Genomic DNA, 17,126 nt, shown 5'->3' on the forward strand with positions numbered 1-17,126 from the left:
GTTGTATTTTTTAACACATTTCTCAGTTTGATCATTGTAAGCGAATTCATTTCCATTCCTTTTTACTGTCTGCTGTCACCTTTGATATTCATCGCCCAAATTTGCTTGACAGATGTTTCCTTCTGGACCTTCTAATTATATTCTCAAAGACATCTTCAAAGTTATATAAATCAAATTGAGAAATCATATCTTCATATCTAGTAGGTTAAAAATACTGCACACTTGTAACAGTGTACTGAACACACAGTTTTCACTGAATATGCCTTTGTTAGAGGTCCAGTATGTAGATTTTACTTTTTACTTTTTTTAAAGTAGTGCTAATTGGTCATGATAAATTGGTAACGATCAAGGAATGAGTAAATAAAGAAGTGAATGAAGAAGGTTCAGTGCAGAGCGTTGTTTTGGTCCAGACAATCTAAAATCTAGAGGCGATTCCTTTGTCACCTCTACTCCTGTCAGGTAGTTAACAGTGATTGCTATGTCAAATCAATCAGGCGTTGAACTGATTTGCAGGAAATCTGTCTTGGAGACTTAATTAGCGTCTTGTGTAATCTGACTAGAATTCAGACTCGGCTCGGCGAGAATGGCGGGGCCGTGTATTTGTGCAGTCTCAAATTGGACAATGAAGTGCAATTCTGACTGCAGGGCTTGAAAACATGGCGGTGACAACATGACTGCTATTGAAGTCCTCAATAAAACTTCTTATGAATTATCTCAACGCACAACACCACTATCAACTGAACATACACGGCACTTGCTGATCATGCAGTCGGTGAAAAGTACTTGCTGGGATCCACTGCACCTTGCTCCAAAATCCCAATCTCGCGATTCTCACAAATCGGACTGATTTTATCCCCGTAAGGCAACAGGTATTGAAAGGCGCAGATTCGCGCTAATCAGCGCTGGTTGGAAACTGCTCAAAACTGATCCTTTCAAACCCATCAGTGTAAAACACACGTGGGTGTGAAATTATTTTTAGTTTGTTTGCACATGAAGTAAAGAACATTAAAGTATGACACAAGGCATTGGGAAACCCACAAGGGGCTTAGAAAAAAACCTCATTCCCAAGACAAGACGCACGTTAACAAAACATCAAAACAACGGTTAGACTTCTGCTGAAATTGGATCCTTAAATGGATAATTGACTAATTATGGGTATACAGTAGTGATGGCAGTTTGACACTGAAGCTTCGATACGTGCTTCAAACACTGACCAACAATTTTATCGAAGCACTGCTTCGAAGCTTGCTTTGGTGCGAAAAAAATCACGTGACATATGACGTCCGAAGCAGCAACTGCTTCGTTGCCTGAATGAATCACCTGACTGGTTCGCGGTCCAATCAGGTGATTCACTGGCACTGCCTCGTCTCGATTCTGACAGGTGAAAGGTTGCGACAGTTTTGAATTTGAGTGCCTCAACACTTTATAACCGCTCTAAATAATGCACAATTTGTGGATTGTCGTAGTAGGTGCGTTGTTGCTGTTGAGTTGTTGGTATTGCGTTTGTATTCTCTGAGTGTTCTTCTTGTAATCTTTGAGTGTTCCCCATCCCACATAATCACCCCCTGCCATAGTTACACAAACACACCCAACCTATGCCATATTTTCCCCAGCACTCTCTCCTCAATAACACAATACACACATTCATCAATCTTTATTTGTAAATAGAACATGATATTCAGTCTTAGTGTGTGTGTGCATCAAAGAATTTCATCAAAGCAAAGATGCTGTAGCGAACGGCGTGGTAGAGCAGCTTGCCTTAAGCGGGTATCGAACTCGCAATCTTTCGCTTACAAACCGGCCGCGCTAGCCACAACACCAAGAGCGATAACTCCCTTGGCGGAATTGCTAACGGGCCTTTCACAGGGTCGTTACAATACTTTAAATCCAAGGTTGATCAAAGCAAAGATGCTTCAGAACAAAAGATCTTTTCTACAGAAGTAAAGTAGTTTCTCCAACACTGCTCATTGAGGTGTGTGTGTTCGTGCGTGCGTGCGTGTAATTAAAAGCCTCCTGTCCACCAACTAGCCTGCCTAATTTGACTGCAGCCTTGCACTTCGCCAGGAGAGGTCACTGTAACTGAAGCTTCGAGTAATGAACCCATTTTCGAAACAATTGGCACAAGTGGTTCAGTGCTTCACAAAAGCTTCATTTGCCCATCACTAGTATACAGTACACTTTAGCCTCGCAGTCTGGACAGTTTGCCACTCTCGCCATAATTCACCTACTGTAATTCACTTCTTGACCAAGTTCCTTGTATAGACGTCACAGGTGGCCCACAGGCTTGATTCCAATTAAGTAATTATCCTATCAATTTCCAAACAATTTAGCCTCATAGACGACACAGTATAACATCTCATCCTAATATACTCCGCTGCGTGCGTCTCCGCTCCGTTGCGTGCTACAGAGGCTGTCCTGATATAATCCGTCAGATGGCACCAGTAAAACAATACCAAAACAAACCATAATGGATGGAACTACCCGGAGCGAACGTCTGAAATAGTCTCCGAGCGTCCCTTAACACACTTGACAACCTAGACTCACACAGCGCGCTCTGACGGACGTGGCTGATTAGGACACCCAAACTGATTATAGTGGAAGAGATCTAGTTTTCACCTCGATGCACCACGGGCAATTAGGATGCGGTGTAATGGTTATTGTCTGGCATACCATCTGCTTGATGTGACTGACTGTCACATGAACACTCACTTTACCTACAACCTACTTACAACTTGTCCAATCATGGAGTATGTTTACATAACCATTAAGGTCTTAGGGTAGACATGGCAACTGTAAACCAGTGAAAGGCCCTCATTAAACAGCACAAATATACATTTCCTCAGTGCACTGTCTTTGCAGGAACCATGGTATATAATAAGGTATACACAAAACATCATGTTATATGGCAACACAGTGTAATTACATAATACATAATTAGAAAATAACATTTCCCAGAGAAAATCACGCCAGTTATACATAATGGTGAAATCTGTTAACGTTTTCAAATATCATAGTAGGACTAATGTGTGTATCAAAATAAAGTGGTTTATATTCTATAATCTCTCTCTTAAACCATCAATTTACATTGTCTAAACTAATTCTCCATTTCACTAACCCCTCATGGAAAGTGAGGTGCCTTTTGCAATACATTGCAATTGAGATCGATTTACATGTACTCTAAACCACAGACCTGAGAACAACAGGTCTCACTCACGTTTAAGCAGCTGTGAGTTTAAATTCTGGATGCGCGCCTCGGTTGGGTTTAGACGGCATGACAATGCTCATCTAGGTCCCTAGTGTCTAGGTCGAGCACTGCCTGTATTTGTTTTACGTTTTGTTTGTTTACAAGGATATGCACATGCTTACCACATTTAGAAAAAGTAGCATGCTGTACGTATTAAAAATGTCTGTGTGGCCAGAGGGGGCAGCAACAAAACGACATGCTTCCCCTGTAACCTCTACTACATCTACTACCTACCATGTCTGTAGAACACATGTGGCGGGCCATTAGATTGAACATTTCTAATGATTAAGAATGTATTTGAAATGTTTCTTATTACTCAATGAATGACTTTGGCTAGCTGTTACAGATAGTCACGTGCTGTAATTTACTCTTTAAGAGCTGCACCATCACTATCAAAAACCTATCACACATGTTATATACAATATTATTTTTTTGTTCCATTCGATGGTTTGAATCAATCACTGTTACTCAGAACTGTGTACAGTAGATTATAGACTCTGGAGGAGCACTTTACAATTAATTACAAGAAGGGTTTAGAATGTAGACTGTGTAACATCCTGTTTGTATAACCTCAAATCACTTAATCTAAGTTTGGGGTACTTGAAAAGAGATACCACACTTAAGAACTAATGTAGGACATAAATACAGTACCCTGAGTAAGTATTGGGACAGTGAATATGTTTTTCTTCTTTTGGCTCTACACTCCCAAAAGTTTAATTGCTATGCAAATACTATACTACTAATTACTAATATTGTTGATGGTGTGAGATGACGGGAATCAGGCAGGTCCCCAGGGCTAAAAACTTGTCATGGCAACGAATCTTGGCTGATGTCTCCATCGTTATCTGTCATTTTGAGGATGCGTGAGGTGAATGTCCTAAAGGTTTATACACATAGTTTTAGTCATACATGTGGCTGTGGTTGTCACAGTGAACTGTGCATGAGAGCTGTTCTCTCTGTGCATGAGAGCTGTTCTCTCTGTGCATGAGAGCTGTTCTCTCATGCACAACCTGGCATTCGTCTGATGGTATGTTTCTTATGTACTGCCAACTGTTTCCAATCAGACCAGTTTTGTTTGATTTATGTCCTTGTTTACCACATTATCATTATTGATGGATACATCTGACAAGAATATTGTGAGGAGTTTGTTGTGGCCCAACGCTTCCGTGGTACAAAAGGATTTGGATTGTAAATCAAACATTGCTTAGGTTAAAGTAGAGATACTCAGCTTTTATTTGATGGTATTTGTGTACATACTGGTTTCACCATTCAGAAATTACAACACTTTTCATGCATGGTCCACCTATTTCAGGGTACTTAAAAGTGATGGGACACTTGGCTTTACAGGTGTTTCTGCTTCGTTAGATGTGTTCCCTCACATAATTTGTGGAGGCGTAAGAGACGTCTCAATATCTAGTATTCTGCTCTTGGTGTCTGTCAACATGAGGACAAAAGAGGTGTCATGATAAATCTGTCCCATCACTTTTGGCTACCCTGAAATAAGGGGACTATACATAAAAAGTGTTGTGAACCAATATGTACACAAATACCATCAAATAAAAGCTGAGAATCTCAAATTACCTCATAGTAATTGTTTGATTTCAAATCCAAAGTTTTGGAATAGAGAACCAAAAGAAGAAAAAATGCTTCACTGTCCCATTACTTATGCAGGGCACTGTATAATGATAATTGAGATGTCAAGAGATTGTTATTATGCTATATTGCGCTTTGGCCTGTGGGTGGAGCTGGATATGCTTGAAGCAAAGGTGAATAAGGTGTCCTTGTTTACTTCATGATGTCATCCTTATTGTGCAATGTGTGCTCTGAACTGAGAACCATACCTGGTTAAACATTTACCACACAGAAATGAGAGTAACAACAGTTTCTCTCTCTCCCTCTCTGTCTCTCTGATACAGTTCCCTCTCTCTCTCTCGCTCTCTGCCTAATGTACATTCTAAAAGGTTAAAAATAGGTTTACAGTAAAAGAGCGTAAGCAGACAAATAATGTATTTCATGTTATTTCTTTAATACAAAAGAAATACACATAAATATCTACAGCTTTGAATACATGTTTTGAGAAAAGTGTTTTGTAACATAGTAAACTTAAAATGACCTTAATCAATACTAGTCGTTAAGAATAACTCCTTTGATATTTGTTTACATAGTACCTCCTGTATGTCATAATAGCTCTATGTCATAGTATCTCTATGTCATAGTAGCTCCATGTCATAGTAGCTCTATGTCATAGTATCTCCATGTCATAGTAGCTCCATGTCATAGTATCTCTATGTCATAGTAGCTCCATGTCATAGTAGCTCCATGTCATAGTAGCTCTATGTCATAGTAGCTCCATGTCATAGTAGCTCCATGTCATAGTAGCTCCATGTCATAGTAGCTCTATGTCATAGTAGCTCCAATACATAGAAGCTCTATGTCATAGTAGCTGTGTGTCAACATAAGCATAATTACCAAAGGAGTTGTTCTCAACGGCTAACTGGTTTTGAGAAATAGGCTGCCATCCAAATGAATAGTGAAAAAACACTGTCGATCGATCAATCACGTAATGACCGCAGACACATTCGTAGAGTTTCTATGGTTCTCACCCCTCCCTATATACACATACAAGCACACGCGCACGCATACCCACGCACACACGCATGCACGCACAGACACACTCACTCACTCACTCACTCACTCACCCACTTACTCATACACACCCATCACCATGCTGAATTCCTCATGATGACTATCAGACACTGTCTCATTAATCTCAATAACCCTGTTATCCTTAACTGCACCCTATCAACCATAAGAATCAAATGAATTGGAGGGACGTGTGTGTGATGAATTCAACATGGAAGCCACATACAGTTTGTATGATCATTACGCATAAAAGTGCTGAGAACTGTAACTGTAAGCACGTCATTGGGACTTAATCGCTTGCATGATTAAACATAACCGATTTTCTGTAGATGGTCACACTCCTAATTCCATTTTCATTTCATGACTTTTAAGGTACATAGTGCAAACATATAGGACAGGCAATTTAAAATTGAAATATATTAAAATGCAAATACGTATTTTAAAATGGATATTTTAGTTCCTAACTATTTAGTTCACTCACCCCGAATTCAAAGATTAATTTTCCAAAAAAGCGAAGACGAGAAAAAAAGTAATTGGCCCTTTACCACAATATACAAATAACATCACAACCAAAATAAAAAAAAGAAACCTACAAGCAAATCTAGGTTACTATGGCAGGCAGTGTTCAATACTTGTAATCAGTGCAAAAAAAGGTCTTGGCTACCATCAAACATTAAGAGCAATTCAGTGTGTTGACCAACCCCCTCAAGAATCCACACCATTCATGATTAAAAAAACCATAAACAGCCATTTAGGACTATTTGTTTGGACACAGATTAAGTCCTGTACTAAATCACACTTTCAATGGAGAGTGCTTTTACATACAGTAAGTCCAGGACAACGGTCCATTGACAATAACATTTAGTTTGAAGTTCATTTCTCATTCCTTTTTGCAGACCTCTGCTAGGTTCTTGAACTTTGGTCCTAGTGTGTTTAAGAAGTCCAGGTTGTCTTGGTTGCTCTGGTCACTGCAGCAGCCGACAGAACCCACAGGTGAGCCCACGCCCTCAAACCCGTACGAGTGCAAGATGTCGTCAGCGTACCGCCCTTTCTCCTCCATCCCCAGGTAAGCCAGTTTCTGCAAAAACAAGGCAGAGAGAGAAAAACATGAATGTTATTAGTCCATAGGGAGCCACAGATTTGACCGATGGGAGGGGAAGATATTACAGTAGGTCATATTACAGCAGAGCACAGGATATTACAGAAGGATATTACAAGGAGAACAGACAAACACTTCACCTTCGAGATGAGAAATATTAAAGCTTATAGAGGATCCCAAGGTATAGCCAATAAGTAAACCAACATTCCACATGAGAGTTGCCTTCACTTTTACCAGTAGGAAGAATGTTATGAAGGAAAAGTGCAAAGGTTGACCTTACAGATGCCGCACATTTACTGTACATTGAGATTTTTTTTAATAGTTTAGCTGTTAGAATTATTGTGTAACCATTTACCATTTACCTGTTTTAGGTACAAGCCATTGGTTTGCCAGTTTTGATAGGCAGCTGAGTCTGTGAACCTGGTGCCAGTGCCATATTGGACAGTGCCAAATTGTCCTGCATCGTATTGGCCGGTGCCATATTGGCCGGTGCCATATTGGCCGGTGCCAAATTGGCTAGTGCCAAATTGTCCTGCATCGTATTGGGGGGAGACACATTGGCCAGCTGAGAACCCGTTCTGCATATCGGTCAGCATCACACCGCTGGACTGCTGCAGCAGGTTCTGGTGCATGTTGCCACCTCCCATCATGCTTGAGTTCTTGGTTCCCGCCCAACCCACGTCAATCAGGGAGCCCTTCACCGATTGGTCAGTCCCGCACGCAGGAATGATGATGAGATTTGTATCCTGAGAAGCCATATTAAAAGAAAGGATAAAAATATTAAATCTGCCTTCATTCCATAACGGTAAGCAATGTGATCCTCCTAATGCTTTCCTTATGACAGACTTACCACTTCATCCCCTGGGGCTTCAATGTTGGATTTCAGGAGGACTCCTCCACTGTCGCCCATATCCTCAATCTCCAATTTATCACCCTTTGTTACACAGGCGAACCCACATAATAAAACTGCAATCAAGAGCCAAAACAACTATGATTAAGTATCTCAATAAAGATCCATGGTGGGCAGCATTGAAATGGGAGGACTATTTAACTGACTAAAAGAAGCGGAAGCTGTTTGTTAACAGTTACCATAGCTTTCAACCACTGTCCTAACAACATTGAATACTTCAAAAAACATTATTTCATCTATTTTATCTGTCTGCCCACCCTTTATATGATCCCGAGATATCATTACTCTATCATTCCAAAAAGGTAGCAAAATGCCCCTTTAAAACTGTTTATCCCACAGGCCAAAATAAATGAATGGATGAGTGGATTGATGGATGGATGATAAATGGATAAGAGCAGTCACTCACGGAACATAAGTAGCATTGCCAGAGCCAGAAGCATAGCCAGGATGCCTCCAACCCCCAGTGATATGGAGCTGTCCTTGGGCAGACACGCGTTATTCCTGCACCGGCAGATCCGGACAGCCACGGTCTGGGTCTTTCCAGAGCCCTGCAGGTCTTTGACCATCAGGGGTACATTGTACAAACCAGTGGGGAGCTCCTTGATCTGCTCCAACTTGGCTGTCGTGTCTGAGGAGGAAGGGAGGGATGCTCACTACAGTATTATCTAACAGGTGTTTTGTATGGTGGGTCTAGTGTTTATGGCACTGTATGTACAGTACCAGTCAAAGGTTTGGATACACCTTGCCAAGAGTGTGCAAAGGTGTCATCAAAGCAAAAGGTGGCTACTTTGAAGAATCTAAAATATAAAACATATTCTGGTTTGTTTAACACTTTTTTGTTTACTACATAATTCCATATGTGTTCCTTCATAGTTTTGATGTCTTCAATATTAATCTACAACGTAGAAAATAATAAAAATAAAGAAAAACCATTGAATGAGAAGGTGTGTCCAAACGTTTGACTGGTACTGTATATACTAATGCGTAATGTATAGCTTATCATTGCGTAATTACCATTTTACCTCTTTAGTACTGAGTGAATACATATAATATAGGGACTGAAAAATAAAATATCCAAGAATGTCCTAAGACTGAATAAATTGTGCCTTTAAGTGTGCCAAATTGTGCCTTTAAGTGTGCCAAATTGTGCCTTTAAGGTCTGCTTCCACATTAAACACCTGCTTCCCTTGTTTTGAGTTGATTACATATAAAAACAACAATGAACATAAGATGCAATGGAAGCAGGAGGTAAGAGTCATTCTCTTATGAATTCATACCATTAAACTTCGCCACAGCCCAATTGCCATCTTTATCATCTTCAAGCGTGAAGCTGAAAGGGGCAGAGAAGGGAGATTTGTCCTCGTCCACGGCTGTGACCAGCACAGAGCCCATCCCTACGTCCTTCTCACACACCACCAGGTCTTTGGAGGGGATGTTTGGGATGTGGTCGTTCACATCCTCCACTTGGATGATGACCGTCCCTGTGCCCGTCTTGGAACCTTAAAAATAAAGTGAATAAGATACACAGTTACACCAGTTCTGGGTCAAATGGTTTCATTTAGTCTGGTACAATGAAACCAATGGAGTAGGTGCAAAAGTGCAAAACCTTTCGATGTGTTTGACTGAATTTGAATGTGCATTTGTACATAATTCCCCACACAGAGCTATACTTATTTTCTATCGACCCAGAACACTGACAAGGCAACAGTGAGCTCACTATCACACCTGTAACATGACCTGATTGTCTCGAATGACCCGGGCGTCTCGCCATGAAGTGATTAAACAGGTGTCGTCAAGTGAATACCGTAAAAACGTCAGAGTGTCTTACACAACACAGAGTTATTGTGTGGAACATAAAACATACACTGACAGATGTGGAGACGGGAGTGGGGTTTGACGGTAACTATTGACTTGTTAAGTAGCACGGTGAGAAGATGACACACAAACTCATCCCGCAGGGTAAGGCGAGGAAGACAGACACACTCTCATAACCAATATGAGTGCCAACATATATGTCAAAAGCCTGGAGGCGATGCTGGCTGGAAGTGTGATTATTAAGCTATAATTATATGACACAAAGACATGTTGGTGTTGGTATGAACTTGTTTTCAAGCGCTATCTCATCATAGACAGGTGAAAGAGTAAATGTTGTGTAATTGTGTTTGTTAGCACTCCATAAAGGTAATAATACTATAGTAATACATTCTATTTGACTATACAACTACAGTATATCTGATTGGCTCATGAGAGGTGGACTGTGTGTGAATTCTACTCACTGGCATCCACAGCTTTCATTGTGACGTTGTAAATGCCGTCCTTCACGAAGCTGGACTCCATGTCGATTGTGTTCGCGACCTTCAACTCTCCAGTGTTTTCGTCTACGTTGACCCACGACGCCGGGTCTGTGACCTTGTAATACCTAAGAGGGAAGAAGAGAGATAAAAATCTTGATTTATCATGATATTGGTAAATTGCTCAAGTGCTTTAAAGAGAAAGAAAAAAAACCCATCACGCTTGAATTCAGTTTGTCACAGTACTGTATCTCCATCTTGTGTTGAAAACGAAAACTAACCTTGTTTGCAGTACAGTGCTATTATATTTGTCACACAACACCCAGGTGCATCATATGTCAATAATAATAATGATAGATACAAAAATAAAGAGAGATTTGCACACCTTGCATCTTTTTTTTTTTTTTAAGGAATCAATGTTTAGTCATCCGGTGTCTTCGTCAGGATTACAAGAATGTTAAGAATTCACTCCTACCAACAATAATAATGATGATAACTAGAACATAAAACTCACTTAATGCCACTGCTACTTTTGGTCTCAGGGTCTAAAGCGGTGTATGTTCCAATCAGGGTCCCGTTAGGAGTGTTCTCCTGGACAGGGAAGCGCACGGTGGGAGCGGAAAACTCTGGGCCCTCGTCCACATTGGTCACTGAGACGTCCACGGGAACGGACACCCAGGATGCTGTGGTGCCACTGAGCCCTGCTTTGTTACGGGCCATAATCTCCAGCTTCAGGTCTTTGGTCTTCTCATAGTCTAACGGCTGGAGAAACAGGTGGAGGGGGAGATGGAGTGTTAAGTACAGTAACTGCATAAAATAGTTGCTCCCTCAGCCAACGACAAAAGCAGTAGGTCTACACAGTGACAGTGTAAACAAACCTATGGGTTCTATATTCTAGTTGTCGTGATGTTAAAGGAATAGTCCACTCATTTTACAATCTACCTCATGGATGACTGGAAATAAATCCACGCATCTCGAAAGTCAGCGAGCAAAAACATGGGTCAGAGCTGAGTGCCAACTCACCTTTGCTATGTAAAGAAGTCCGTCATTTGTTGTGGGATCTGTTTCGATCCGGAAATTCCCATTATCATTGCCCTTTGCGATGACAAACTGAGATTTCCAGTTGGGTGTGTTCTCTAGATCCTTATCTTTGATAGGGATTCGGAGGATAAGGCCGTCTGCTTGATTCTCTTTGACGTTCACGTTATACTGCAAGACGAGGCAACACACAGAGTCATTTAAGGTAAACTGAGTATTCCTAAAGTACACATTCTATAGCCCACAGGCTTCCCATGAGCTCATACTGAAGCATTATTGTAGAATAACTTTCTAGTTCATTTGTTATCTTGCTGTCACTGACCTTTTGACCTTGTATTCTGCACAACTTACATATTTGCACGTCTTATCGTACCGTAGTTCTTTGTGTGTGTCTTTAAATGGTTTCCTGTTTTGTTTATTTTTTATTGTCTTTTTTATGCTGCACTGAAATTGTCCTTCGGGGACAATACAGGTTTGCTGAACTGAACAGTAAAAGGCTTTTAAAGAAGAAAAACATTAATAACATAAAACCAACAGTAATATCCAATGACTTACAGATGTTTCAGTGAAAGTCGGCGGGTTGTCATTGACATCGCTTAATTTGATGGTGGCAGTGGCGGTGGTGAATAGACCATTAGTTTGTCCATCCATGTCTCTGATCTCCATGACTGCAAAATATGTATCTTTCACCTGGAAAACAAAATATGTTTTGAGGATTTGTTTGAAACAACACTAGTCCTTGTCATTGGTCAATGTGATTTAGGATACTAAAAAAGGGACCCTCACCTCTCTATCAAAGGTGGTGGTTTTGGTGGTGATAATCCCCGTCACTGGGTTGATGGCAAACAGCTCTCTTCCTGTGAGGAGGGTGTACCTGATCTTAGTGTGGTCTGTGTCTTCCTGGTCTCTGTCTGTCGCGTTCACCTTCCCCACCACCACCCCTGCAATAGAAACACAACCCAACACACTAGTTATTGTACACATCAACACAGGTATGGATTCATCAGGCACAGTAAAAGCTCAAATAAAAAAAGAAAAACTTTTTCTACTTCTTGCAGGTGGCCGTAAAGGTATGCTGGTGTATACTGTTGTTTATTTTGGTTGAAGGACATGTTTTATGGAATGCAACATCATTTTGCCCTGTAGTACTGTATGTGTTAAGCATTGAGATCGTAAATGACAGCGTCTTCTGGGTGTTTTCTGACCTGCTTTGCTTTGCTCCGGCACAGAGAACTGTAGTGAGTCGGTGAAAGTCGGAGCGTTGTCGTTGACGTCCACCACATTCACTGTGATTGGCAGTGGTAAGTCTGTCTCCTGATTGGTGGTTCTGTCAAACACTCTAGCTTGGAACTGGAGAAAGACAGATGTAGGTCAGTTTTATACTGTAAGCATGACACAGTCAAAAAGAGATGGAATCAGTGAGGCCTGATATATAACTCAGGTTGGAAATTTGCTAAATAAGTGGAATGGTAACTTTCAATCACACAATTCAATTTGAGACATCAAAAAACGATGTGGACATAATGAAAATACAGTGAAACTGTAAGTATTATAGGTAAGGAAGGCATTTGAGGGTACACTGAGAACAATTCTGCATGGGCAGGGGGAATAAACGCCCTCTCCACCCTTTCACTAGTCACAATCATCATCACCACCATCATCATCATCATCATCACCACCACCACCACCATCATCACCACCACCACCACCATCATCATCATCACCACCACCACCACCATCATCATCATCGACGTCATCCTCACCGCCATCAGAAACATCATCATCACCACCACCACCACCACCATCATCATCATCATCATCACCACCACCACCACCACCATCATCATCATCGATGTCATCCTCACAACCATCATAATCATCATCACCACCACCACCACCATCATCATCATCATCATCAACACCACCACCACCATCATCATCATCACCACCACCATCGCCGTCCTCTACTCACAATAAACTGAGGATATGCCTCCCGGTCCACTCTTCTGTGCACCTTCAACATCCCAGTATTCCTGTCGACGCTGAATGTTCCCACCAGGCCCTCGGTTACACCCGGCCCACTGATGGTGTAGTACACATTGTAATTGGCTGACGAGTCGGACCCAATCTGGAACAGAAAAGTACATATATCATCAAAAAAGCTTTGGCATCCCTAATCCCTTATTTGGCAAGTACTGAAGGTTCCATTTATGAATCTAATTTGGGAAGAAAACCAGATGTGAATTTAGGTGGTAAGCCACAGCGTGTTTCAGAGAGCGCAGAAAGCAAGGTAAATGTACCAACAAAGATTCCTTATACAGTACACAGTTGTTGTTTTTTTCAGTCAGTTTGCAAATATTCTACACACCAATAAAGATCTATATCACAATACCATACAAAACACTCCACATCAACATGAACCTAACTCCCTGAATGCCCATGTGAACATTTGCACAATTAAATACGGATTAGCTAGCTTTTTAGCTATGTAATCCCTATATACTAGGCAGGTTTCAACAAACAAAATCAGAGTAGGCAACCAGTGGCACTGTTCAAGAAAGAAAGAAAGAAAGAAAGAAAGAAAGAAAAAAGAAAGAAAGAAAGGGGAGGAGCGAAAGAAGGGGAAAAAGGCTACTAAGTAAACATTGTGCCAGTGCTTGTCAGTGTGTTTTGTTTGGGTGTGTCTCGGTGTGTGTGGGGCCTTAGGTGTGGTAGTGCTATACCTAAAGTGAGTATTAGGCATGTCTGAAACGCGGGAGGGACAAAGAAGAAGCAGAGATAATTTGGGTCTTATCTATGTCTAGGTTTATTTTGACTACATGACATGGAAATTCCATGACATGAAATTGGTTAGGCCTTCTATTGTTGTGAATAAGGTAGTCTGTGGAATAGGATGTTATTGGGAAAGAGCGGAGGCGACGCTGCCCGAGACTGTCAAACACAGAGACGCATCTAAAGAATAGAGCATGTTGCGACAGAGCGAAAATCCACACTTAAAAATCCAAATCTAAACAAAAGACATTTCAGAAAAGGCAGGAAAAAATTACACTGTAGAGTTGAATGCGATTGGTGCTTTATGTCGGAGGGAAGTGAAACAAGTGGGTACGCTCTTGCTCGCTCTTGTTCGCTCCAATATATTTGAAGAAAGTTGTTCTTTTTTCACAGACGCAGTCATATCCCAGAGCCTACCTTAAGGTATAATGTTGTGAATGTACTGAAATGTCATGCAGGTTCTGTACAGTAGGTATTTAAAAGAGTATTACCACGTCGACGTCTTTTGGAAATGGTGGGAGTTCATTCTCTGTGATTTTGAATGGCATAGGGGCCCACCGTCTCTTGGAGCGCCTCAGAAGGCCATCGTTCGATACCTATAGTCACGCACAGAGAAGGATCACATATCACGCAAACAAATCAACGTTCTATCGAGGGAATTTCTCCTCATTAATCATTTTAATAAGAATTTGATGCACCTGGATAAAAACCGTTCAATAAATCAAATGAAATGTATGAGACTTGAGGCATGTACAGTAAGACCATTGAGAACCTTACCTTTTTAGTATTCTGTATGAGGTAAACATCCATTTCACTCTTTTCACCATTGGGGTCCTGAGACCACACAGAGAATAGCCTCCCATTGGTGGGAACTGTGGTGGTGTGCAATGTCACTACTGTGCCATCAGAGTCTACTGTGAAGTCGAGGTCATTTGTGGTGAAGTGCAAAGCCTTGGTGTCACAGTGGTCCACATCAACTGAACAAAGAGACATACAAGAATTGAAACAACAGTAAATAAACAAGCTAAGAAAAAGTGGAATCAGAGTCATGATCAACTGTTTATGCAGTGTTTATGACTTTGTCTTTGCCAGTATGTGTAAGGGAATTCCATGACTAGATTGATATCAATCAACATTTGACAGGACGCTGAATGGTAGTACCTTTTGAAATGATGTATCCAGCTGTTATCGTCTGGGGAACTGATGCTTGGATAGAGCGAGGGAGAACGCAGGAATCCACACATCTGGAGAGAATCTGGGGTTGACACACGTGAGAGAGATGTCATTGATACATTCTAGCCATATGCAATTGGTTGATTCATTGTTTGTGTTCAAGTGTTACAAATATGGAATACTTCGTACGGTATTTTTGTCTTGTTATAATAATCATGTTGGTGAAACTGCCAACGAGGTTGGCAATGTCTTCTCATTGATTCACATGTGGTTTCTGTTCCTTATTTGCAATACGCTACATCATACAAAGGAGGGACTTACCATGTCGAAAGAGCAAAAATAAATAAATACATTTTTTTTTCGATCATCATTCCATAAAAAACGAGAACTACAGCAGATTTAAGAGGGAGGCATACTGTATTCGAGTTGAGTTACTTATTTTTGGCCCACACATGTATTCATATAAGAAATACCAGAATGCCCATAAAAGCTTAAAAAAAACACCTATTAAGCATTTAATGTACAAAGAAGTACAGTCACATACAGAAACAATAACAGAAGAAATGTGCTTTCATAGCTTACTTACCAAAAGGATGCAAAAGTTGAAAAAGTAGCGTGTCATTTTGGTGACTGCCATAATGAAACTGTCCTCGGACTATCCAAACACACAAAGACGCAAAACACACAAGAAGTAAAAGTTTAGGTATTGTTTTGGGTGGGGCTCAAGGGAGGATAATCCCATACGATAGTGAATCACGTATGATCTGCCTTATAGCCTTCACTTGAGGTAGCGCAATGTCTCGTTTGTGCGTTCGCTACCGTAGAAACATGCCTCACCCCCGTCAAACGATTACTCAGAGATGTACACCTGACAGACTAAACGGTGACGCATCCATCGTTGTGTCTACTCCACCCTTCGCCTGGGAGAAAAAAACACACACACAGGTGTTCCTTTATGCTTTTCCTCCGCTTAAAGGACGTCGTTGCCGTGATGCGCACCCAACAAAATGTCATATCTTGTTACATTGAGAAAATGTAAGAGTTGAACTCAAGCCAAATAATTGTGTTGCCGACAGGGGGACACGTTGTATCAGTAACGAAGAAGACTGTGAAACCACTGGAATGTCTTCCACAACCAATATCATACAGTATACAGTATGTTAAATCATGTTACATACAGTGTATGGACGCGGCATTGTTTAAGGAATCATTTTGTGATTATTATGCAAAGGAAAGTATATTTGTACATTCTTACAACTGTATTTATTTTATAATATGGTTTAATGAAGAATACAAGGTTAAACCCTACTCCCTGGCCACTAAAGACAAGTTCCTGGCTTCCCCAATTGATGGGAAATGTGTATTGACATGTTTAAAAGTGCACTAATAACACAAGTGAGAATACATCTACTCCATCCATGCTCTGGTTTTATGTTTTGCAATCATTATTAAAATGTTGTTGTAAGTAAGACATTACAGCCATTGGCCCATGTAAAATCACTCCCTAGTCTGCACTTCATTGTGGATGACCTCTCTCTGCCCTTTCTTGTGCATGAGGTTTATTTAAGTGTGGTGGTAAAGGGAGCTCAGAAGGGCTCTTCACTAACCCCACAGGAATGTGTCTTGGGTGAGGGCCGAAGTGGGGGAGGCTGTGTTCAGACAGATGAACTCATGCTATCACTATAAACTGCTGATAAGACTGCAGCATTCGCAGCAGTGGGCCCAGGAAAGTGTTATGTTTGGAGCTACACAGAGTGAGCTTGTACGATAATCATAATGACCAAATCATTTGACTGTAAATATTTATAAAAACGCTTTTGTGAATTTCCCACACAAGTGACTCAATTGTCATTTTATCGGAGGCTGTTTGTTTGTTTGTGTTATGGAGCGTTTTAAACCATGCATTAAAAGGAAAGGGAAATCTTGGGAGAAACATTCACTCGTCGGGTCATGGGT

General features: G+C 40.9%; 1 protein-coding gene across 1 annotated transcript; it reads right to left on the reverse strand.

The window, feature by feature from the left end:
- Positions 1-5,260: 5,260 nt before the first annotated feature.
- LOC310818867 (desmocollin 2-like protein) lies at positions 5,261-15,995 on the reverse strand. Its single transcript, XM_083689936.1, has 16 exons — positions 15,757-15,995; positions 15,159-15,252; positions 14,775-14,974; positions 14,489-14,593; positions 13,198-13,353; positions 12,431-12,575; positions 12,012-12,166; positions 11,781-11,915; positions 11,211-11,396; positions 10,702-10,949; positions 10,173-10,315; positions 9,174-9,395; positions 8,303-8,524; positions 7,837-7,952; positions 7,349-7,732; positions 5,261-6,965 (listed from the first exon to the last, which is right to left on the reverse strand). Exons 1-16 carry the CDS (start codon positions 15,805-15,807, stop codon positions 6,768-6,770), a joined length of 2,760 nt encoding a protein of 919 aa, XP_083546062.1. The 5' UTR covers positions 15,808-15,995; the 3' UTR covers positions 5,261-6,767.
- Between the last annotated feature and the right edge of the window lie 1,131 nt (positions 15,996-17,126).

Source organism: Argentina silus (assembly GCF_951799395.1).
Source record: "Argentina silus genome assembly, chromosome: 18".
Lineage (NCBI taxonomy): Eukaryota > Metazoa > Chordata > Actinopteri > Argentiniformes > Argentinidae > Argentina > Argentina silus.

Coding starts and splice junctions, on each gene's coding strand:
- LOC310818867 (XM_083689936.1), bottom strand. CDS start 15,807: ATGGCAGTCACCAAAATGACACGCTACTTTTTCAACTTTTGCATCCTT. Junction 13,354..14,488: donor TTCCAAAAGACGTCGACGTG/GTAATACTCTTT, acceptor TTTCTGTTCCAG/ATTGGGTCCGACTCGTCAGC. Junction 8,525..9,173: donor GGCTGTGGCGAAGTTTAATG/GTATGAATTCAT, acceptor CTTCCTCCTCAG/ACACGACAGCCAAGTTGGAG.